This window comes from Bombus pyrosoma, linkage group LG7 (assembly GCF_014825855.1).
Source record: "Bombus pyrosoma isolate SC7728 linkage group LG7, ASM1482585v1, whole genome shotgun sequence".
NCBI lineage: Eukaryota > Metazoa > Arthropoda > Insecta > Hymenoptera > Apidae > Bombus > Bombus pyrosoma.
The window spans coordinates 15,721,662-15,747,984 of NC_057776.1; the positions used below are offsets into that span (position 1 = coordinate 15,721,662).

Below are 26,323 nucleotides of genomic sequence, written 5' to 3' on the forward strand. Positions count from 1 at the left end.
TTACTCGAATAAATGCGTTTGATCAAATAATTTTTATAAAGGAAAATTCAATGGAATGCAATTACATGAAAAATAACAAAATTTAGCCACAAAAATCGATTTATTCAAGTTTGTTAAATATAGAAAATATTATTTTATCGCTATTATATTTCAAATAGAAAGATACTGAAATACACTTCCAGTCTTCACATTGATCAGTTTATACCACTATTTAACATTTGTTTTCGCGATGAAATTCTATTGCAAAATTCAAAACGTTCCATTTCTTTCTAATTCGTTCGTAACTCTCATAAATCTAAATCCGAATCATTATTAACTGAGAAGTTGAAATGAGAGAAAACGTCGGTGAAGATTTTTAATAAAGCAAAAGGCGGATTTCTGTTCATTTTGAGACGTGCATTATTTATCATTTGAACGCTAATGGATTTTCAGCATTAATTACGTTTACATATTTAGAGGAAGAATAAATGGCAAAAAATGTATTGTACAGTATGTACATTTCCATCTTTTTCAATTAAAGTCTAGCTGCGATAGCTCTAAGAATTAAGATAAATTATTTTATCACTTAATACATTTTCTATCGTCATTCACGTCGTCCTTCATTTCTTTGATCACTTATCTATTTATATCTCTGCCGTATCAGCTTCTTAATCCTTTCAGATTTCACACGTGCTTGCAACACTGTACTATAGCATGTTATTAACTAACTAAACTGTGAATTGATAAAACTACTCTTAAATATTGCTTTATCTCTTCTTCGCAAAGACACGCAGGGACTATACAACTTTTACGTTAATGCCTAAGAGAAAACTTCAATCCCAGGAAACGTCTTATTCGTTTCCAACTCGCATATACATAGTTCCTAGTTGATCAGCTTATTTATCAGGTCGGTTAACTCCGCAAAGCAAAAAATGGAGAAAATTGTTGAAATTATATGAAACAAGCATGAATTAAATGTTTCGGCAGTGGAATTTAAAAAGTTTCATAAAGTGGAGTTAATCACTTTGGCCTGTGAATGCCAGTTCTCATAAATCTTAACCAGGCCAATTCCTAATTCCCATGGGTCCCTTTTTCATTGTCTGCGGTACGTAAACTTCGTTTCTTGACCCTTTCAGTCGCGGGACAAGTGTCACGTTCCAGAATGTTGCAACCGTGAGCACCTGGTGCAATTGCACATTCGACGAAAATTGCGTCGCATTGTGTACTTCATGACGCCGGTACGCAGCAGCGTGTCGTAGCAACTTTGGTCATTGAACTTCGCTAGACATGTGGTTCGAGTCTCGCGTGCACAAGGTGTCCAGAAACTCAGGATGCTCGCGCAGAAGGTGCGCGAAGTGCACCCCACAAGACCAATGATGGCCGTAGGATTATTACATCGACGAGATTGAATGTGTATGGACGTCGATGGATGATAGAGAAATGCGTCGGAGAAATGTTTATGAAAAAATGCCCCGAATAAGAACTTGGTTCTATATAGTTAGGTCCCACGAACTATTCTCTGTCTGTCGAAAAGATAACGTTTCCTAGTTATATATTTTCACGATTATTATTAAATATTTAATAGGTTTTTGTAATTGAAAATTTGAAGGAGATTCATATAGTGATGAAAGAATGGCATTGAGAGAGCACGTCGAGAGTATTTCCGAGATTGGATCGTGACAGGAATTTCATAAAGAATATTTTCGTATTAATTTGCTATATCTGCAAGCTCTAGATATAAGAATATGGTTAAAGATAGTTTTCGAGGCTTTTAAACATAAATTTGTACCAGACAATTTTAAGTGGATCCCAAATCACGGAAATTTTATAAATTACGAATGGGAAACTTAGTTTCTAAATGGGAAGGTGTGATAGAATTCTCCATCATTATCTATAATTTATCCTAATCAGCTTGAAACTCGACAACATCTCGATACTGCTTCTCCAAAATTTACTTAACTACTTGATTCAATAAATGTTACGCAACGAGTTGAAACAAACTCGCAGCATATAATTTTTCAGAAGTAGCTATTACATAAAAATTCGAAGCATTTTTCTCGAAGAATAGTAACTTCGATTCTGATAAGAATATACGTTATGATGACTTCGCAGAGACGTAAATTCTTTTAATAAAGAAAAATCACGTTTCAAATGTACGAGCGCAGGTTGGTTCAAGGGGGCGACATCTTGGCGATACTTGCCAGCAAAATCGATTGGAAAAATCAACACGCCATCGAGAGCATCTGAAAATCAAAAGGTTGTGGAGCGAGTGAAACAGCGACCACCTATGTTAAACCCGTTCACATTCCGCGCGTACTTAAAAGCGTCCGATCGATCGTAATAAGGGCCGAAATTTATGGGGACGCGATAAACTCGACGATTTACGGCGCCATCGTCGTTAATAAATAACAAAATCGTCGAGCAGCGCGGCCGTCTGAAAACACAAAAGGCCGGGCCAGCGCGAAGTGTAATTTATAAATATCGCTCGGCCAATTTGTTCGCGTCCCCGAAGCGATAATTTCGCGTACCCGATAACCCGCTCGCATTGTGCGTCGATTCATAACTATCGTCGAGTTCCGTCGTTCGAGATATCGCTGGACACCGTACCTTTCGCTTTCCTTTTTTTCTTTTTTCTTTTATAACGTCTTGCTTTTTTCCCTTCTTCCTCCTCTTCTTCTTCATCTTTTTATTCCTGGCCCTCACTATGGCAACGACACGATGGTCTCAGAAAACTACCATAAGTGGTGATACGTTGTGTCAGACCACCGTGAGGATATGGAAGATAGCGTACATTAAGGATGTCGAGTGTCATCGATGTTCTTTTATTATTTGTCTTGGAATCTTCGTAATTTTCTTTGCTTCTGTTTTGTTTGAGTGAAGGGGTTTCATTGTTGAATTTCTTCGTTTTATACAAGGATCTATAGAATGGGTTTCTGGATGCAGGGATGTAAGAGATACGTTCGTTGTATTAAGAATATCGTTATTAAAAGATACTGCTGCTACTAAATATCGTTATGGTGGCTACTATTAATGAATTAACTAAATTATTTTTCTTTTTATATTATCATTTGTAAAACGTTAAGTTATTGTCATTGTCGAATAGTAGACATTTCATAAATAATAATGTAGGAAAGAAATTTTATTTAATTTTTTACTTTTCATGTTAAACTTGTTACTCTGCTTTAATTTCTATTTGCAGTTTCATTTACAGGGATTAACAAATTTATTTGTTTGAACGTATTCCAACCACATTCGGATTAGCAACGTGTCGAAATATCTGTTCGAACAACGCTAAAACATTTGATACGGATCGCAAAAATCGACAAAATCGTTTCGTTTATTCGTTTGAAACAAACGAGCTCATAACAGTGGAGTATCGCTACGGACCCCAAGCGAGTTTATAACACCCTATGCCGCAATTGACGTAATTGCCAGCACAAGCAAATCAAGTCGCGTCCGCCGTCGTCGCGTGCACGTATTCGAAATCGTTTCAACAGGTCGATGATCTTCCGGTTTCGTTAACAAAAATTCAAAAATATTCAAAGCTTGAAATGACTTGTAATAAAAATACCAAAACTTCATTATTAGCTGCCGCGAATAATCGAAATATTTATGTGATTGCTTCATATGGTTTTAAATACGGGGAAACTGCAACGAAAATCGTTAGAAATATAGATTTAACTTTTGGAAAATGTTAAAGACATTTTCTACTTCGTCTAAATAATTTTTTAATCCGTGAATTGTTTTAAAAGACCCTGTATCAGCTTCGTTCCAAGAATTAAATAAAAAAATTACATTAATAAAAATATCCTCTATTCTATTTAAACAATTTTTTCGCTCATTTATTTTACATTTAGTTTAATTATTCTGAAAGAAATTGGAACGGTTCCGTTCTAAGAATTTTTGAATTTTCAAATCGATAGTTCTTATAAATCCGACGTAATCAATTCGATTAACAAATGGGAAGGTACAGTGAATTAAAAATTATTTCCCTTAAGCGTACAATATTTTTAAGAAACCATGCGTGCTTGAAGTTTTACTTGAAAAAAAAAAAACAATTAACATTAAAAAGCATTAATTCAAATATCATTCAGGACACTATGAAGAATTTTAATTCTATTTTATTTTACGTTCATCAATTTCAAGATAAATTAATATACAAATTTCGATTTTACAATTTTCCTTCTAAATTGAAGTGTATTAACCGTGCTAAATTCGTCTGAATTTCAGCGAACTCGAAACTTCTCTTATTCTACGTTAAATGCGATCCAGTATGAGCGTACATTCGTGAAGTGCATCGTCGCCCCTCGCAGGAAGTCAAAGCGGCTATAGTCACATCGTGGTAATGGAAATCGTAAACATTAATTAGCAGGATGACCCTGGTCTGTGAACGAGAAATGGAATTCTGAACTGCAATACGTGGCTTGTGTGACGTAAATCCATCGATCGTTGATCACAGAGCATTAGATTATACGATATAGAGCACAGTTTACTTTGACAAAGAGAAATATCAAGCAGGAGGATGAATACTACTGATTTATTCCCCTTATGCTTGTCCAATGTGCGAATATATCGGTAATTATTTAGCCGAGACTCGAAATAAGGAATTTTAGTATTTGAAACTTTGTAAGTGATACATGTTTGATAGACGCATTTTTTTTTTTTTTTATTTAATAATTTCAACTCACAATTTGTCCAATTTGGACATTTGGTGAATTTTTTTAGCTGTTTGATTATCGTGTGGGTGGCTACCCCCAGCGGGGTACCATCTTCGTGTTTGTTAGTTTATATCCTTTGTACATAGACGCATTTAATTTACTTTCTTGTATCAATTGGAATTTTGGTAAATAATCCAGATTTATCGATGCTGGTTTTTCCTTTCCGTTTAATTACTCGATAATAATTCAGAATCTGATAAATGCGTTAAATTTATTGAATGAAGTAGGGAATCGAGATTTGTTAATTACTGTTTTATCTTTCCGAGAGTAATAGAAGATAATGCTGAAAGACAGTTTCGATAAAACCTTATATTCCACGATCAATAAATTTGTCACTTAGACAGCAAATTAATAAATGCCGTTGTCAATATTGTAATACTTCATTCATTGTTATCTTATTTTATTATCTTTATCTTTGCGTGTTTTACAAAGTCGATATCGATCCAATAGAATCATGTACTACACAGGCAATAAAAATATTACGTTTAATCGCACACAATATTATACTAAGTACTAATTAGAAGTGGAAAAGTATGAATGTAATCAAACGAGTATTTCAACTCTAAAACCTGTTATTCATTAAATATTCCAGATTAAAAAATTATTCCGACCTGTAATACGCGGCTTTGAAGATTTATTTTTAGCGTCTTAGCTTGAAATTCCTTTTTCATTGCACAAATAACATAAATACGGATGAACTTTAAGAACGATTTAAGAAATCGGTTATTCGACCGTCTCGAACGTTTTCTCAATAATTTAGAAAGCGATTTTAATTCCGGTTGTCGCGATTGTATTTCGGTGATACCAGCCGGGACAGATGCAGCCGGGGTCATCTCTGAATAATCGATCGCAGCCGAAACTGGCAAGAATTTATAACCGACGATCCCTCTTCGTCTCAATAAACTTGTATAATCGTGCAATATGGTTATATATCGATTCGCCATAAAACAGACGACTGCTCCATCCCGGTGAAATACCGCGAAAATAACTCGCCACGTTTCGTTTAACTCTCCGCAGATCGCCGCGATAAAATCGCCTATAAAATTCAACTACCTGTCGCGTTCATGTAAAAAAAAAGGGAGGCAGAAAAAGAAAAAAAAAAAAGAAAAATAGAAACAGAGGAACGGAACGGAAAAAAAGCGTACGCGCGTACAAAACTACGTGACGTGTGTCATACACACAGGTCGATAGGTGTCACGTCACAGTCGATCTGTACTGTGCACACCGTGTTCAGCAAATCGTTATACAATCAGGAAGAAAGTGATTGTTGATGAGTAAAAGAGCGTAAAACGTACGATGCGGTTTTTCCATCTATTGACCGTGTACTACACAGCGTGTAGTTTCTTTTGAAAACGATGAGCTAGAATTTTTTCCGTCTTAAAATATTAACAAAGACGTTTGCATCATACTAATCGTCTGAAAATTAGAGAAATTTGTCGAGAAATTATAGAGGAAGTCTATATTATTTCCAATAGGAGAAGAATGTACATATTGTGTTTGTTAGAATAATACAAATATTTATCATCCCGGCTTTTTACATATTTATGAGAAACTTAAAGATGCATAAGTGCATGGAATACACGCAACAGGCAAAAATAAAAAAAGATAGCCAACAATATGCAAGGCACAAAATGTTAAACGAATTCGTACCTAGACTCTGTTCTTCCAATTGTTTCCGTAAAAAATACGAATTCACATAGATGTCCATAAAATTAGTTATCACCCTTTTAAAGCAATACTAATCGACGCAAACTACCAGCTAACGCAGATCTATGAATGGAATAAAGTTCAGATATCAACAAGTGACTCAGTAGCAAAGAAAGTAGTTTTGCTCTTTACACTCGAATAACGCTATTACGAAACGAAATTACTCAGAAGTAACTGTGCGGCATATTACGCGAACGACTCTTACAAACAGTGGAAATTTCTAAGTTTTGCATGAACATGATACTTCAGATTAAAAGGATTTAGCACGCATTAAATCATTTCGAAAAGCTGCTTTTAACGCACGCTGAAAATAGTTTAAATTGTCATTTCTGATAGTCTGTTTGTACACAACATAAAATGTGTATGGAGTATAAAAAAATGTATGCGACACAAAACTGGTACGGCCTGAAAAAATTCATTGCATACTCCTTTTTACGACTGTTTAAACGCTTTAAACACCAATAGAAAGAAAAAGAAGGAGACGTGTAACTTATCAACCATTCATTGTTAAAGACGAGACGAGGAGAAATATTATCGTTTTCTTGGTCTCGTTGTTTTCGCCTTTAGCTGCATTTAATTGACTCCGCGGTTTAACTGTGCAAATGTTTTGCCGACTGCTGTTGTTTTCGCACTTGCGGTTCGTCGACTCCGCGGCTTTCGTGACGATGCGACGCGACGCGGTGCGGCCAAACGTTTCGTTATTCGACGCGTCGTATTTCCGGGAGAGAATGCTATCTGTCGCGTACATTCGTCCATTTCGTTCCTCGCACTGTTTTTCTTTCTTCAATTTTCGTTTCGTTATTTTTCTTTCAGTTTTTCCCTTTCGTTTTAGTTGCTACTCACACGATAATGCTCTTCGTCACTCGATAAACCTATCGTTGACGCCTTCGTCACTTCCCGCAGTCAGATTCTCCATACCAAATGGTCATTATCAAATTTGAAAACTTCAATTGTGACTTACAGTTTTTCGAATGTAACGTACAAGCTGTCGAATACATTTGAACCTGTTTCGTAACAAAATAGTGACGAATATTTTTAATGATATACAGTTAGGGACAAAAATAAGAGATCAGGTAGTGGGAACAAGTATCAATGAAGTCTCGTTAAATATGGTTTGTTTGCACAAAAATGTAAATATAAATTTCAATTATTTACTAAATAATCTACTGCAGTACTACAAGGATATATAATAAAGCTTACGTAGTATGTGACAGTAGTTTCTTTAAATTTCATTCATATCTATTTGTCTCCGACTGTATTTTAAGATCAATGTTATTCTTCTTTTTAGATCTAATAACGAATTTAGATCTAATAATAAATCATATACTTAATGTCTTAATATAATCTCAGCCGTTGCAGTCTCTAAATAATAATATTTCTTCAAAACGATTTCAATGACTTTAAAGAAATACGAATTTCCATGTCAAAGTCACAAGATGAACAAGATTACAGTCTGAATGATTAAAAACCATGCACTTTCTCACAAACTATTGTCATCTTCGTTAAAGTTTTACTACAATATCAACAATTACTTGCTTCGTTAAATTCATGCGCTATAATTCAATTCCGTGTTCGAAAATATCTAACCGGACGGAAAGAAAGAAAATAAAAAAAAAAAAAGGAATAAAAAATGGAGAATGCAGTGAAACGACATAGCAATTAAATCCGCAAAATATGGTTGAGCGCGAATTATTAAAATCAAAACGGGAGGGGGATGAGCAGGGGAGATAAAATTTTTCAAACGAAACGCTGCTTACAACGCGGGCGCGACCGCGGGAAACCTTCGGGAATAAACGAATATTTATTTCCGGTTCGCCGACTGGCGTTTTAATTTTAATAAATTCAATTAAACATCTTCCACAAACGAACGAATTTCTGTAACGACGTTTTCGCTGCACGTAAATCGTTTCGACGGCTATATTTATTCGAAAGCGTCGCGGAGAGCCGGTATCATTATGAAAATTTATACACCGGCACGAAATGATTTTGCTAAATTGCTTAATTAGTGAACCGTGGTTTTAAAACGAGTCCTTCGGCTACGTCCATATTACGTGTACGGAAATTTTCGGTAATTTCGACTGTCGCAGCCAGAAATGGCCTAATTAAAGATTATCACTCAACTTCGGAACCCCGTGTAAAGGAATTGCAAGCATTATTCAAATTTGTGCGTGTCTTGTGTAAATTTAATATATTTTGTTTATTTAAATAAACGTTAACGCACGATTCGTCTCGATAAAGTTTAATGTATTTTGTGTTTTTATCGAATAGAACATTTGTCGGGGATTTTTCAAAGCTGGTACTTTTAGTGGAGTACCAGTGATTCGATCGATGCCCTCGGCTACTCGTTTGTTTCTGTTGTAATCTGTCTTTCTGTGTGGTCGATGATCATCAAACGTAGATATCAAAGGGGACGGTTCGTTCCGCGATCTATGGCGGAAGATCTTTATCTCCTAGCGGACCATTCTCCCATAGTTATATTCTTCTTATAGACCTGAAGGGTCTTTAGCGGAGACGACTCGAACTTGATGTCAGAGATCGTTGCTATCCTTTATACTTTATGCTGCTGTTATATCTTTCATTTAATATCAGCTTTCACACATTTATTATGTTAACCCTTTTTAAATGTTATTTATGTATTCTCATTCTCGCTTATCAACTCGTCTACATCAATTTAACTGGTTCTTGCTATTCCAATCGCTTTCTTTTTGTAGTTGTTATTCAAACAGTTTTATCTTAGCCTCTGACTATATTATATTCCCCTTTGTTTGCAATAATATTCTTCTTTTAATAATTTCACGTATCTAATATTTCTATCTCTGTAATATTTCACGTAAGAGATGATTTTTTTTTAAATGCCTTATTTCCTACGATTACAAGCTAAATATAAAGTTACATTAATAAACACGAGTTTCTGCTAGCTATTCTCGAACTTCAAAAATCTCTACATATTTCTTTATTTTATTCAGACTTATCGTATTCAGTGTTCTCTTCTTGATAAAAGCGCAATTGCTAAACAATTAATTTGCAATAAATTCTGTTCCAATATTTTTCTGAAATTCATTAAATCATTCAAGGTTATCGTATACACGTAATAATACGTATGATATAAAGGATGTTAGAACGAACGACTCTAAAACTTTAAGGGCTCGTAGTATTCACAAAGGGGAATAAAAATATTTAATCAATATAGGCATTAAAATCAATACTTTCGGTGTAAAATATAATTTTATATCTCTCTGTATGGATACTTGTACACAAAGTTTAGCAAATAATATAACAAATGCTTGAACAACGGATATCTATAATTAATAAATTTTTAAGCAAAGTTATATTACATAGGCTGTTACGGAACAGCAACTAAATATTTTGATTCTAACGAAGGAAAACAAAGATGACGCAAAGAAAACGACGAAACTCTAGTTTTCTTCAATTTCGAAATGGTAGATAGGATATTTTAATTAAGGAGTGCAATATTAAAATCTTAAGTAATTATTTTTTAATATCCTGTATAGAACTTACGTATATACAACATATATACTAACTATAGTAGCTACAAAAGATATTTGTTCATCCATCCTTATCGATCTATTGTATATCGTCGAATGAAACGTTCTTTTTTAGCAAATTCTACATTTCGTCTTCGTAGTATCAATTTTTTTTATAGACAAACGAAGCTCAAGTGTACTCAAAGTGCACAAATAATTTTTGCGACCACTGCATTTACTCTTGTATTTAATGACATGTTTCTTTGCCGCTGGTGCACCATATTCGACAGTTTCTTCTTGTTAAAATCTACGTCATGATAAATGAACTGCCGATGGCCGCTAACCACGCCGGAATGCGGCGACGTCCGCTCGAATAATCACAAGATAATTACTTTCCTGCACACGGTCCGCCCAAACCGCTCAAAAGCCGGATCTCCAGTGTTCCCGCGGGAGTTCCAAGGATTCACGAACGGACGGGCGCGTTAAACCGCAGGAAGGAACGGTCTTTCGCTGGCCCGGATACCTAACTCGCTTAAAACTTCTCTAAGAACAATTCTGTTCGTAACTTTTGCAAAATTAATTTCTTTTATTTCGTTCTTCCTTTACGATTCGTTCGACGTCTTCCTCGTTCTTTGTAACAATGTGTGATTTTGAAATAAAACGCTGATTTTTCTAATAAAATTCCCTATACCATTGAAAGTTTAAATTAAAATAGCTATCATACTATCATAAATAGTACATTATGCTAACTAGGTAAATGGATTGTGGATATTTATGTGTACTAAATTCATAATTTATGAAATATTTTACGTCGAATAATCGTTTAAAGCGAACTTCCGCGCTTTTGGTTGCGAATAACGTTATAAATAATTTCTGTCGTAATTTTTGTACATTTCCACCACCAAAATCGGAGATTTCGTAATAAAGCAAAGAAAATACGGAACGAAATAACAGGAGATTAAATTAAACGGAATAATGGAACGAGCTCGGCGCGAAGTATTGAGAGTTCGAGACCATTTAGATATGAAGTGGCAAGCACGAACATTGTATTACTAATTTAGTATAAACTTCGTGGAAACATTTCATTCCCCATTTTGAATAATCACTCCATTTTCTATTCGTAGAAAGTTAAAAGCAACGTTCTTACCCCCTGTACAATTGAGCTATGATTATTCGCGAAATTTTCCAAGTTATCAAGGTTAATGAATATTCTAGAAAAATTCACTAACAACGAATCTGGTACATGTAAATTTTACCAATTTTAAGTCACCGATTATCTCATTCTCCGTAATAACGTAACATCGTAACATAGAAGTTCATAGTCTACTATCTGTAATTTATCAATTCATTAACGTTATTGCTCGGTAAATTATCGTGCAAGGGTGTCCTAGTATCCTTAAGTCCTATCTCCACTGACAATGAGAAAATAGCAAGAAATTGTTTTCGGATATGCGGTGATAAGAAATGACAAAAAATTCCAAGAAACAGCAACTTATAGAAACATTTTTCCCACTCTGAAGCAACATTATCCGAGGAACATCTGGTTTTTGTTTCAGTTTCAAGCCTATTTGTCGCTAGCAACAGATATACACCATTTATTTCTGTTTGATTACATGTTGCCGGCTGGTTCCTATTTTTCTTATATTTTTACCGCTTCGAATGCAAACAGTCAACAAACGGCAACATTATTTCCTGGTAACGAAAACACGAAGAAACTTTGACAAACGTTCGGCAACAATCGGCGTCTTTTTCAAGAAACACGAAACAGTAACGAAAAGTTTCTCGTTGTTGCTTCGGTGGAAACAGGGCTTTACATTACCAAAAACGCTTAACCCAGTAACAAGCACGGAACCAACCCCAAACATCGTTCAAATTTTCATCCCCAGAAAAGAAACGAATGAATTTATAGAGCGTGTCCATCAGCTCATCGAGAGGCTGGTTGTCTGGCTCCCGCCTTGTCCTGTTCCTGCGCGCCTCTCTGTTTCCTCTTCGTTTCCTCTTCGTCCCTTTCTTCCCCCTTTCCTCCGACACAGGATCCCAGCTTCGGTGATGGCAACAACGGAAAAGGATCCGCGCGCGTATGTGCAGGCGCACGTAACCGAGGACAGCAATATCGGGGGTGGGATTTATGGGGCATGACGGAGATTTACAGCGCTTCTCGCGTCCATGGGCTTCATGGATCGCTGGATCGTAGGGGGACCATGTTCCGCTCGCTTTCGATCGTTCTCGATCTTCTTTTCTGTTGTTGTTGGTACGCTCTCGGTGCGGCCTGTGGCTCGCTCGCTGCACCTGCACCCACGATCGCGCAATCGAGAAACGTCAGATGCGCCCGCGGCCGAATGCGAATCGGATTCGGGTTCAACGAAACGCGTGGGAGGGCCCCGCATGGCAGAACGTGCCGCTGAATCGTAATCGACTCTGTTACATCGATGCAGCGCCAGCCAGACCGGCGTTCTTTGTTCCTCGTACGTGTCGTTTTCGTAAGTATTTTGCTGGAAGAATTTACCAAGATGCTGAAGGCCGTTTTCCTCATCTTGTGGTGTGACATCTATTGCCGTTAAATTTCTGTAGGCTGTAACAGTTCTGGGTCGCAGAGATTGTCATAAAGGACTGGATCTTGGAGAGGTTAAGAAATAAGCATATAATGCTATATGCATATGCATCATTTAAACAAAGGTAGCCTTTTTATAAGGTGCACGAAGACTTCTACCAGTGACTGTATATACGTTATTCAGTACCATTGAGAATTTGTTTATGAATATTTATGAATTGTCCACGTTGGTCTGGCCTTAAACAATGAAGAACTTTTCCTAGTAACAATATATATATCTAGGTACTGGGAATCGATCGAGATAAACAAATTTCATCACGAACGAACATAATCTGCATTTGCTGACCAATAACGGTCGACATTCTAAGACCCTTTCAACGTTTAATATCACATTCCTCACATCGGATTTAAGCAGGAACAATTGGCGAAAGACAAACTTGTCACACAGCTTATAATTCAAATTTTATATTCAAATCTTATAATTCGAATTCGTAATTCAAACAATTAACACGATTAACGCGCTCTATCGTAATAGAACGGATCTTATCAGCGCATTTCAATCAATTTCTTTCAAACGAAATGAAACTCAATCCACAGTTTGCGATTGAAAAACTTGGTTTGGCACAGCACTCGTTCCGTTTCCGAAGTAATCAGACGAGAGAAAAAAGTTAACCGTGCCCCTTCAACGTGGCGATTAATTGGAAAATCATGCGTTTTCTTGGAATTAATGGGAACGAAAGAACGCGCGGCTTCGTACGATAATACAGTTAATTGGCGCAGCTCGAGACGCTTTTATCGAGGGTATTAATTTGGGAGAATCGTAGACAGACGCGAACAACGCCCGTTTCTGGATATTATTCGACGAAAAACCGCAACGGCTAACACTCCGCCCGCCGGTGTTTTTTCTTTTTTTTTTTCTTTCTCCTCTTCTCTTTCCATCGACGCCGATCGATAGCTAATTACGCGTTTACTCGCGTCGAAACGAATCGCCCGCGGACGAAATTAAAATGATTTCAACCTCGCGCCGACAGTTTTTCGGCCATAATAAACGGAAATAACGAATAGTCCGCACCCCGGACGTTGTTCAAATAAAAATGTACGCGTATGCCTGCTGTCTAGCTTAAGCATATCTGTTTTACTAATATGTACGTGACTTCCGTTTCTTCTGGTTTCTCATCTTTACCTAGCTATGTTTAGTAGCTTTCCTATGTTTAATAGATTGAATGTATGTGGATAATGAAAAGATCCTTCGAATTTAGTTTCATACAGAACGGATTAGAGTGATTTGTTTAAAGGAATTCGCTTCGGTGGTTACTTTCTGGTCGAATAAATGAATTTTATTTAAATAGTTGAAAAATAAATTTCTTTAAGCGTCAATGTTTTATTTAGAAAAAAAAAAAAAAACACCCGTTCAATCTGACACGATATGATTTGTTCGATTAAGCGATTGTAGAAAAAAAATGGGAATGAGAGAAATAAGTAGATAGGTATGTATATAACGAGAATGAAATTTGTATGATGTATATGATTCACTGGTATAACATACCGTGAACTCAACTAACTCGATAGTACATACATATTTAATGCTCGAAGAATACAATCTCTCTGTCGAACGAGGCCGCCCCATAAATCAAGCAGCGAGTATTTTCACGATTCGTTGTCCCATCGTTCCGTCAATTCTCCCTCCCGCAGTCTGTTTCGTAAAACCACCCAATCCGGATTTCTCCGTATTTACAAACATTCGCGCGACACGGTCGCAATTCCTGTTCATACAATCCATCATACACTGCGAAGAATTTGTTTCTAGTCTTTTTAACTACACCTCGTCGATCCGCGAATAATTAATCAAATCCTTCCTGAAATTGATTGACAGCTGTACAGTGTGTCAATTAGTAACGTTATTCACTTTCTAAATAAATTATTCATCATCTTTATGGTTTAAAGAAAGAAACGAAAGGCTGACGTCAAAATGATGGTGTTTGATGTACCGTGGTATTTAAATATAAAGGATGTTTCGGCAGCTGCTGATAATTTCACTAATCATTCTATTAATAGTTTTATCAAGTGTTTCCAATAAATTTCTGTTCTGTAATGAAGGTATTTTTAATTTCAGTATAGTTCTTACAACATCTACATATTAGAGAAATATGATCAATATAACTTAAAGGGAAATAAAACAATAACGATAAAGTAATATTTGAATACAATGAATGCTAATAAAAGATTTTTTAAACAGATCTTCACACTGTATTATACATAGATATTTTTTATTCGTATATTACTTTCATATTTAATTTACATAATTTCAATAATTGTTTTCATATTTATATATATATTTGCTACACGAAAGTATGAACGTTATTTTCCAAAAGTTTGTCAAACGTTCAAAAGGTGTATCTTTAACAATGCTTTTTATCTTTTTTCCTCGAGTACTTTCCACGTATTTCCAATGTCTATTTAATATTTATACTCAAATTTGACTTGTTTATCGGAATAGTCCATCAGTCAACCCTCGCTCGAAACTCGTTCGCTCTCTTAATACCAACGAGATCGTTCGAGAAACTGCGATCGAGCGGCAAGGTCGAGCGATTTGAAAGTGGCGGCGCGCGTGCACACTGCACACGTGGACACGCGTCGAGGCAACGCCTCGCGTATATCTGCCCGCGAGGACGGGTTAGACACACACCCGTCGATCCAGTATGTAGATTTGTGCAGGTGTCGCAGCGTTTGCTCGACGTAGTTCTCAATTTTAATCGAGCAAAGGAGGGAAAAGAGAGAACCGCCCGGCTGACACGGCTCGCGCACGCGTATACGCACCGCTTCAAAACCGCCTGACACCGCTCCATTCGTCGATGTTTCTTTGCTTCACTGAGAAAAACTCCACGACGATTCTATCCTAACCTTCTACAATTCTGTATAACTCGATAGTTGTATTCTTATGTATCCATAAAATTCATTTTGTTTCTTTTTTCTCTTCGGTTTATTATCATATTGGCTCGTTAGACGAACATACGTGGTATAATTAGAAGCATATTTTTTCAGATGTCGGTGTGATAGAGAAAGTTTCAAGTAGGACGTTCTGTTTCCTCTATAATTCAGGTAATAGCTTTTTAGATTTTGCAGATGTCTAACGCAATATTATTCGTGTATATTGTTAAAGAATTAAAATAGTTTTTGAAGCGTGACATTCTTCGTGTTAAATATAGTATAATCTCGTTAGATAAAATAAGGACATTCTCATTTTAGGAAATTGTTCGCTTTTAGAGTCAATTTTAGCAGATGTCTCAAATTAGCTGATTTTTTCAAATTTCTATCTTCCTCGATAAACCGGCGCATATATTCTCACGTTGTATCATTGCGTCGTAGTAATCTGCTGCGTATCAAAATTGTGGAGGAAAGACGCGATAAATCATATTTTCATTCTTTTACAGGAAGATTTTACAATTTGATATACTCTCGATAAATATCATATGAAACTTGCTTTCAAATTTCTCTTTGAGATTAAACTTTTCGCCTATCTTCAAAAACTTCGTATTTTGAGAGATCGTCCTCCTTTTGGCTGTGACATGTTAACTTATTGGCTTATTAATATCGACATATTGATTTTCAATAAAAAATTACTAATTTTATCACAAATTTGTTTATACTACTTGTAACAATCTCCTTCTTCTGTCAGAATGAGATATTTTAAGAAGCTATGACCTTTATCGTCGTGAGGAAAGAAAAATGCAGCAAATAAAGAGTTACGGTATTACACGTTAGATTTCGTCCATTGCGAGTTGAATGTTTTAGTCTGCTAATGAGAAACTGAAATTTATTCAAAGATCAATCGCGAGATAGTGGGTCGCTTAACACCTATCAAGCCTCCCATCGTGCCTTAAGGATTGGTTAATTTATGAGAGCGATAAAAGTTGCGTTGCATTAAAAATCTGATAATGGTGTCAGTCTGTAAGAGGTTTCTTTGAATTTTTATATTTAATTCAATTTATTTAAAATGATATAATCATTTTTCTCACATATAACGAGTAATGTATCCATCGTGAAAGAGAGAAAACTATTCTAAACATGGTGAGAATTATTCTTCTAAGATACGAACAATACCTGTTTCCTTAATAACGAAGTAGACCTTATGACAATAATTTACTTCGGTTCAATTTATTGGAGATATAAAGCTTATGAATGGAACGTAACATTTTAAGGAATACAAATCTTTTAAAGAACCCTTGAACCAAAGAATTCCATTGATTTTTCGCTCGGCTAATTTCAAGATAATTGGAAGACTCTTCCTCAAATTTTCTATGATTGGAGTAAATATAGATAGTAAAGATTAAAAAAAAAAAAAGAAAAATACGTCTTATAAATTAACAAATAAATACCAGAGTCCTTTAAAACTCATAAAATCGAGGAATTCCATTCACTTTTAGGTTGAATAATTCCAAGGTAATTTGAAACCTTTTCGTCTCACTTTCTTGGTTTCTTTTTTTCAATTTCAATAAATTTAGCCGTCATTATTTTTTAAATTATAATTAATGCACAAGTACTAAAATTACATTCAAATTTTTGTAATAATTTACTTCATATTGCTTATTATATTCGTTTGACGTAAATTGCACCATCGGAATATTGAAAAATCGTGATAAATGCTACGCCGACGTAAATGGTTCGTTGTTGGCCGAAGCGACGACAATTAACAATTTCTCCGTAGCCCGTCAAGTATGCTTATTAATAAACGTTACTTCATGCCGCGCATAAATTATTTTGCATGATCATCGCTGCACTCGTTTAGCACATCTTTAAGGCGATCGACAACTGCGTGAATCATCGAAAAACCGAGCAACACCAAACGTCTAAGAATACGAATGACTCGACTCGATGCTTCTTTATCGTGTATTCTTCGATATTAACAATCGTTGCTTTCTCTCACATACGATTTTTTCACTGCGATTAGTGTTGTTAGATCATCGTTTTATAGTAACGAATGATACGAGACATTTGGCAAACCGTTTTCGTAATAACAATGATGTTAACGATAATTTTAATGTCTCCTTTTCGATTCAAATTAGACTTTCCTTTGAATTTATTACGAAATACTTCACAGGTATTTGAACGAAGGATGTAACGACCACAGAGAAGTATTATCTGTTGGCATAATTGAAAATGGAGAAGTTGACACAATCGAAAATGGTAGGAACGAGAAAGACCACTCGCCCACGCGAATATCTATCAATAGAGTCTTTCGTCAGGCCCATTTTGCAATGTGGGATCATTATGAGTTCTGAATTATGTCATTTTTTGTGTATGTGTGCTCGTATATCGAGGAGTATAATTAGTTAGACGCTGTACACTATGGGCCAAAAGTTTGAGATCATTAATTGTAAGTGTTTATAGAATCTAAAAAGGATTTAAAAGAAAAGAGTTAAGTTATAATTCTATTATCTTGAAACATTTCTTTCGTAGAAATTTATTCAGTTGAAAGAAATTACTATTTATATCTGCAGCACTGATTTTGTAATAGTTAAATAAAATTGATGCCAGGTTCCGTATGAATACAACTCATACAACTGGCAAGCAATTCCGAATATTTGACCTCCTGTATAGGTATCGCTTTATGTCAACCTTCAAATTGTAAAATTCTCATTTTGAACAAGAATTTACAATATTCATCATAACATCAATGAAGTTTCATTAAAAATTTTAGTAATCTCAGCAGTTATTTAATTCTATTATTCCAATCCTTATTTTTATACGATAGAAGGAAATATCTTCTTTATAAATTAAACAACGTTGAATTTCCTTTCAGATTTTAGAATCTGCTTTTGAAAGCGTAACAAAGCTTCTTCAAGGTGAAATCTAGTATTCGTCAATCGTTTCCAATAAATTGCTTGAGAAAAGACACGATCGTAATCACGAATTTTATAGATAACAAAAGAAAATAAAAAGTCGTATCTTGCGACGATTTACGGCCCTCGTGGTTGTTCTGGACGAATGTACTTTTTACCACACGATGCTCAAAGTTAATGTGCAGAATTAATTAGTCATGTTACGACAGCAACAGCGGCGATATTGTTTCAAATACGATTACGTACCAAAAGGCGATTAAGAAACGGGAACGCAGAACGTCATTAATAAGGGTGCTTCGATGATTAACAAATTATCACGCGGGCCGATCTTGACGAAGTTGCAACGCGGTTCGTTCTTATTGGTCGTTAATGCATACGTCGTTGTACATCCGTGATATCGCTGCATCTGCGTATTACCGTTTTTATCGAAACGAATCTGGTTCATTTAACGCTGGAATTCTATTCAATGTTTGTACAACATGTTCTACTTAAAATACGAACAAGTCGAGGAATAACAAGATTTTCGTATAATAAGCAGAAACTTAAGAATTTTCTTTCTGGCACAGTAGTTTTCAAAATTTACTTTACGATCACCTAAACACGAATATATAGTAATCTAAACACATATTAGAAGGAACATAAATCGCATCCTTATTTTTCTTTTTATTTCGATAATCTTCGTTTGTGAAAATCCGAAGTTGTACAAAATTTGACGTTTAGATATGCTTGCAGAAAAATAGCTGAATTTTTCAAACTTGTAGTTTCTGCTAACGTTGTTTGCATAGTGATTTGAAAATTTTACTTCGGACTGTAATAAAACAAGTTGAATTTTACAAATATTTCTCAAGCTTTTCAAGTTAATAAGTTTTTCAAATTATAAATCACTCAACTATCCTGTTTAGCATAAACCTATAAAGTTACACAAGAAATATTTACAATCTATAACTTTTAATTTATCAGTGCACCATAGTTTACTAGCGTTGGTTTTAAATTATTGCGCAAAAGAAAATACAAGTTGCAGCGAACAGTAACAAAATGGTGAGTATTCGTTCGAAAATCGGGAACTTTTAAAACGAATAAAATCGTCCACGAGAACATCTTTCTGTTTCGTCAAATAGACAATGAACATAGATAATGGTTCGCCTAGCAGATTGCAAATAACGAACATTTTCTCGATAATCCTATTCATTCTGAAACGTAACATTTGTCATGGATAATGACCGATTGTTAAACATGAATCCTCATTATGCGGTAACTAAAATACCAACGACTTGCGTGGACAATCGAGTCTTTTCATAGATAGCCATCAGTCCTTACAGCTTCGAACAAACAGAACGATTTTTTCTATTCTGACGCATGACGCGATTTGCTAGTCATTAATGAGAATTTAACGAAATGACAAACATTCTGCATCATTCTAATTGGTTTAATGACATAATCACAGCCAATAAGTAACGCGTTTACTTCGAGGGTTACTCGTTTCTTATTTATGCATCGTAAGTTTCTTATTTATGCATCGGCTTAATGCTATCAATCGACTTTTTTTTAAACCCGATTGCAATAAACATGTTCTTAATAAACATAAAAACACGTAAATATTTAAGAAGTAAAATAGCATTCTTAGCAAAAGTAAAATAGGTTTTTTTTTTTAAAGTGACAATTAACTTCTTCGAGAATCGAATTAAATATTGATGAGAAAATATATTAGTTATTTTATATATCTTCTCACACTACGTAGTTAAACTGGATCGTTCATATCCAAGTTTAATCTCTTACTATAGCAAGTCCAATAAATCAGGAAACATTCTACGATATTTATCAGTGTTTGTATTATACGGCTGTTCGTTAAGATAAATATTTCAATACCATAAAATAGTTAAATTATTTTCAAATATTCCCAATTGCACAAGCTTTGCATATATCATCGTTGAAACTATAATTACTACTTTGTAAAAGCTACTTACTACAATGACTATTTCTTTTATCGTTCATCGTCAAAATCGTGAAACAGGACTGATGAATTTCTTTGCACGATTTAATAATAATAAAGTTCTTGATAATACAACTTTTCGATCGACATTCATTAAATTAAAGTCGAATACCAATTTGATTCAATTTGCTCTAAATATTTCGCCGAAAGATAAAATCGATGCGATTCGTCATACAATCTGTTAATTCGACTCTTGACATACCAGAATATCGAATCGCATTAATGAATATCGCATTCTCGCTCTAATTTATTCCGTCAAAAATCTCCTCCTACAAGAAATATTATTAATCGTAAAGCAACAAGCTTCGAGCACGCAATACAAGAACGGTACAACTAAAAGAAACGAATAACGAAAAGCAAATGGAAGTGACGTTATTCCATCCGAAAACCGACGCAATAGATCGCGGTTTGTCTCTGTGCTGAGAGGTGAATGACTTTTGACAGCAGCCCCTAGATCGGCTCGGTCAAATGAGAAGGCTCGACCGAAAAGAAACCCTTTCTCTGGGCAAGAAACTCGGAGAGCATCAGATGGTGCCGACCAACCGATGCCCAACTGCAATGCGCCTTTGACATGTGCAAACTGCAAGTGTACACTTGCAATTACTGGCATGCGAGCGCACGCGCCTGCTTGAAAGAAACGTGCGACAGGATCCACGCGGAAAGCGCGAACACGCCATCGCCGGATGCGCTTACCCCTTTCTCAGATTAATGTCCACCTTTGCGCCGAAAAAGTCAGCGTGACCGGTTCGATGACCTCTGTCAGGTTGACGGAAAGCGTAACACAAGGCCGCGGTCAACGAACCCCGCGGACACCTCTCCCTCCGGATCTCCGATGCTCACTTCCGTTCCGATGCCACGAGGCCTGTGGAACGCGCTTCAGCGTCGTTGCTTACATGATAATTCGACCGAGCCGCTCTCTGTCACCGACCGACTGTTGTTACCGAGAATTTCGAATGCGAACTTTTTCTCGTCATCGAAACGTCGTTTTACACGTTGGGTGGTCGTTACCGAACAATCGTGTTTCCGGTCGTCGAACTCTCGACGACCATCGCGGCTACTTGGTCTCTTAATGTTAAGGCGAAACGATCGTTGGATGGCTTGTCGCGATACAACGCCAAGAGATTATTGGAATGCCATTTGTTGGCAACACTAATGCACCGAGAATAGTCAGTATTCTAAATGTTTCGCAGATTCACATGGCGTCCCTCGATCTTTGCAACGCTCGATCGATCCTCTGCATTGCGCGGTATTTTCGAACTTTCGTTGCAGTCGGATCGCTCTCATCTCTATCTGATGAACGCTATTTTAATATATTTGCAGCAATTCAACATTACATTACTTACATCGTATTGTAGTATTATACTCGAAATGTGATGTCGAGTAACGTTCGGGTTAAATGAACTCGTGCTCTAATGAACTATTATACGAACGATCGATAAATCACTCCTAGAGGATCACGTTTCCCAGAGAATCAGTGAACTTTTGTTATACTATAAATACAACTTCAGTTACGTAAATTATTATACCCCGATGGATAATATATAATAATAAAGTTCTACTATATTTTCTACAAACCTGTATAATATATATCGATTTTCAGACAAAAGCTTCGTAAGGTATCGCAGTTGATCTTAGAATAAACATCTTCTTAACGATTTTAAAATGTTGCATGTTCGATTCTATTGTACTAACCGAAATCCAAGTTGAGTATAGTTAAACGAAGAATAATGTTGCTTTCACGAGAGTTGGCGAATGATACAACAGATGATTGATATAGAAGAGGAATGGTATGTGTGAAATTCCTTTAACCCTTTCGCTACGGTATTCTTGGGATTGGAAGCATTTTTGGCATAGCAGCCGAAATTTTTGATAACGCCCCGTAAGTAAACTGGATCGATGGCGATCAAAATTTCACTCATCAATTTCTTTTTCCACATTTATTAATTGAATGTCTAGTTTAATCGAAGAAATGTCACGTCTCCTATTAATTAATGCATTTTCGTTTGCATTTATCAGCGCATAGAGAAAGAAGGAGAGTAATGATAAATTAGTATACTTATAAACTCTGAAAGATTTCAGTACTTTGAAGAGAAAGTTTTATATTTCTTCGTAAAATCTTTAGAAGCATCCTGAAGATATTCCGCAAGATATTCGACATTTCACGCTTACAAAATAATCTTTTAACAGCGTAGCCCGAGACAGGCTCGGGGAAATAATCAAATACCACACTATAAATTTTGTTTCACATTTCAAATTCATTTTTATTTCTGATGCAAAATTGACATTACGCGTGTGTCTTGCGTTTGATACCAGAAACTCGAGAAGACTCGTGGATAACTATTTTTTAAATTACTCGTATTGAATTCTTTGTCATTTTATAACACAGTCATATAGAGTTTGTCGTTTGTATATATATATATATATATATCTCATATTTTACGATAATATTTCATCATTATTTTTTGAAAAATGATATAACGGGAAAGAGATTTCCAAGTTTCGGGATAAAACAATTTCACGTTCCGGTGTCGGATCGTTTACTTTAAAAGCCAGACCGTTTGTTCAAGGCTCGTTTTCAATGCACGAGGAACAATTCGATTTTTAGGTATTCGACAGGGACAATGAAAGCGAAGCTTCACCCTTTGGCTTTATGGATACGTATTATATTTCGACGATTAAACAATGTGTAAGCGCTGAGAGAGCTTGTTCGGCCGTCAATAAACGGTATATCCGCGATGTTTGCTAATAGGTATTTGCGCGTACGAGCCGATTAATATTCGTATCTATATACGTATTCTATTATCCTCGAAATGAAAGTTCTCCATTTGCCGGCTGCTCGCGTAATGAATTGCTGTCTGCCTCGAATCTCAGCGAACACTGAAAGAATGCAAAAAATCAGCAGCACGTCTGGTAAACATGGTCGCTAGAGAGATAAAAATTGATTGAGCTTATTCCTCAAACGGACGGGTTTATTAAAAATGTCTCTTCAGTTCTCTCCATTTTCAGGTCTATTAAATGATGCACGTACTATACAATTACAATTAACGTATGCACGTACTAATGTACATACTGTAACTGTTTTAAGTTCAGTCATTTCTCAAATAAGCCACTTCAATTAAGGAAGTCGATTATAAAATTGGCCAAATGTTACAGAAGCTACAAATGTTTAATCCAGGAGTTGTAATGCAATGATCATTTCATTACCTTTTTGCACCTTATTGCTACTATATTACAATTATTATTCTTTCTATATCTTATTTTTAAGTACAATAATTTTCATATAGTAAGACAATACGATAATCAATGCTAATATTCATTTGAAAAAATCGGAATTCCTTCAAAGGTAGGAAATTAAAAAAGAGGAAACTTTCTTTACATAAATTCTTAGGAAGCTCAATAACGCACGTGTTAACTATGGAAACTCTCATATTACCTTCTCAGCAAACGTACATCAATGAAATCAGCCTCCTAGTTTTCTTTAATCCTTCCCTTAAAAATTACTCTACATCCAATATAAAATTATCCAATTCATCCAATAAAAGCAACACAAACTTCTACAAAAAGAAGAAGAACGAGAAAAAGAGCAATCTTCGAAATGTTGATCCATATAAAATGAGATAACGCGCAATTTCAAGCCTCGCAAACAGTATTCCTTGTATTCGCATGAATGGAAGCTTCGGTATACCAAAGCGAGAGACGTCGAAAGGGTTCAGAGTCATTTTCTCTATACAATTACTGGTGGAAACGCATCCTGAAACGGTGTTTCACGTAACTGCGTGGATCTGACGGCGTAACTATTCTTCGATCCTATTAAGAAGCGAGGACACCCCTAAAACCAACCCCCTCTGTCCCACCACCCCTGGGGAGCTTGCGCGTGACCGTTTAACGATCCGCGGCCATTTTGGACACATGGCGTCGGCGTCGGCGTCGGCGTCGGCGTCGGCGTCGCTCGTCACGTCACCCCCGGTCTGTGCGGCTTATCCGGAAACTGCGAAGAAACCCCTCGTTCTTATCACCCATAACAGATGGCGGTGTTGGTTCTTATCCGGTTTTCCCCAAATATTCCTACTCCCTTATCAGTTTCGTTGTTCGGATAAGAGTTAACAAAACTTGGCCCCCTTTGGTGATCTTTGATAACATGCCAGAGACTTTTTAGATTGTTTGTACGTTTGACTTTTGATTAGGGGTTTGCATGAATTTGACTCTTTTTTAGGAAGTAGGGTATAGTTTAGGAAGTAGGTTTTTACATATTTCGATGATAGAACTAACGATAAGAGAACGGAAGTTAGGAAATTTATTTTTCGTAACGGAGATTATGCGGATCATTTTCGTATTTATCTCCTAAAACCACCTGACGAATCTGTGAAATTTTCTAAGCAATCGATTTTGAAATGTTCGATGCGATGAGAAAATATATATCCAATTCCATGGCCAAATAAAGGGGTAGTGTCGCGACGTGGAAGTGATCGGTAAATTTCAAAATTGCTTGGTCTCCATTCGTATAGGAACTATTAAAAGGAATCATAGTGCATTAAAAGAGAAAGGAAAGCGAAAGGAAAACGGTATTTTGAAACGAAGGAAGTATTGTAATTATGAAATATTTTGTAATCTCTATGAGGAATATATTAGGTGAGAAACGAATAGTTTCTTAAATTACTTTTAAATGGTGTTTAACGACCAGAGGCTTTAATAACCAATTCTTGTGGAATAACTTTCTCTACACTAATGGTCTTATTTATCAGTTGAATATTTAAACCTCACAAATAGAGATATTTTAATTTCTTTCTAATGACAGAACGTTATTTCCACCGATTAAAGTTACGACATTATAAGTTCCACAGAAAACTAGTCATAACATGGTTTATGACAGTTTTGCGTTTACGAGTTTTTCATCGGCATCGTTTAATTCCACCAATGGAACCAAGTGTACTCCATTTAGTTACTCGTTGTTAACTTGGATTTCCTAACAATGAAGTACAACATGTATTGTCAGTCTTTCTTCCATAAACAATATCTATTCAATTTCATTTCAAAGACAACTTCGCATTCACAATAAAATCGACACAACGTTCTTACCAATTCAATACTAATCATACCTTTTGCTTTCAACACTTTTTTACTTTCGTTCTGTTATAAGAAAATCATTGCGTTTATCTATTTGTAGACCACGCAATGGCAAAAAAAAAAAAAATATTTGCAAGAGAATTAAATTTACATATCGTTACATATCTCTATTTTTCCATGAAAAGTCTTCTTTATTAGATTTTTTTACATTTCATTTTCATAGCATTATATTTTTCTAATCATATGAAGATTCTACAAAACGATACGAAATTTAACGTATTTGGACCTAATTAATTGATATGTAAATCCTATAATAAATTCAATATTGTACTTATAATGGTTATTCTTTTAAAACCGCTATAAATCTATCACAAAGTTCTAAAAATCGATCATTAAATTTCTCAACGATCGAAACAAACCAATCGATTGTTCAAACAACCCCACATTTTTCCAAAATTATCTGTTGCGAACAATTTTTGCCTGAAGAAACGCATTGAAATCTTCCATTATTAACTTGGCATCCTACTTCGATTAGACTCTCAAGGATTGCGATATTCGATCGAAAATTACGCGCGGAGAGGCTGGCAAAGTGTTATTAAATAGGATTGACGGTTGATCTTAACGACGTGCTGCAATTTCGGTGGTTCGTCGTAAAAACAGAGAAATGGAAGGGGAAAGGGTAAGGCTTGTTACGCATAAACGTCGCGGTAACAGCGGTATAAAGGGCGCCTTCGCGGCTTTATCGATTTAATTGTCAGAGGGCTTAATTGTAGGGGATGAAGGAACGACCTTGAGAAGGGCCACGCGGGCCACTTCCGTGAGAGAAGGTAATTACGAGAGTGACCTACCTCAACGAGATTCCCCTTGCCAATGAAGAAATCTTCCCTCCGCGTGATCCAGTTTTCGTCCGGCCGTTTTAAAGAGGCTCGTGTGTTCCGTGATTACGAAGGGTCATTGAAGGAAACGGCTACGATATTTTCTTGCGATAC

General features: G+C 35.8%; 2 protein-coding genes across 3 annotated transcripts in view; one reads left to right on the forward strand and one right to left on the reverse strand.

Moving 5' to 3' along the window:
- The window catches only part of LOC122569004, a 32,661-nt gene extending 6,509 nt beyond the window's left edge, over positions 1–26,152 (forward strand). Inside the window, exon 2 of one of the 2 annotated variants that reach the window (XM_043729442.1) lies at positions 26,108–26,152. In XM_043729442.1, the coding sequence (XP_043585377.1) occupies positions 26,108–26,128 (21 nt within the window). In that variant the 3' untranslated portion in view covers positions 26,129–26,152. Of the gene's footprint in view, positions 1–4,209; positions 4,740–26,107 lie in introns of those variants that run through there. The other variant, XM_043729441.1, reaches the window with a different exon arrangement.
- The window catches only part of LOC122569001 (UPF0489 protein C5orf22 homolog), a 466,219-nt gene that overhangs the window by 280,328 nt on the left and 159,568 nt on the right, over positions 1–26,323 (reverse strand). The window lies entirely within an intron of this gene.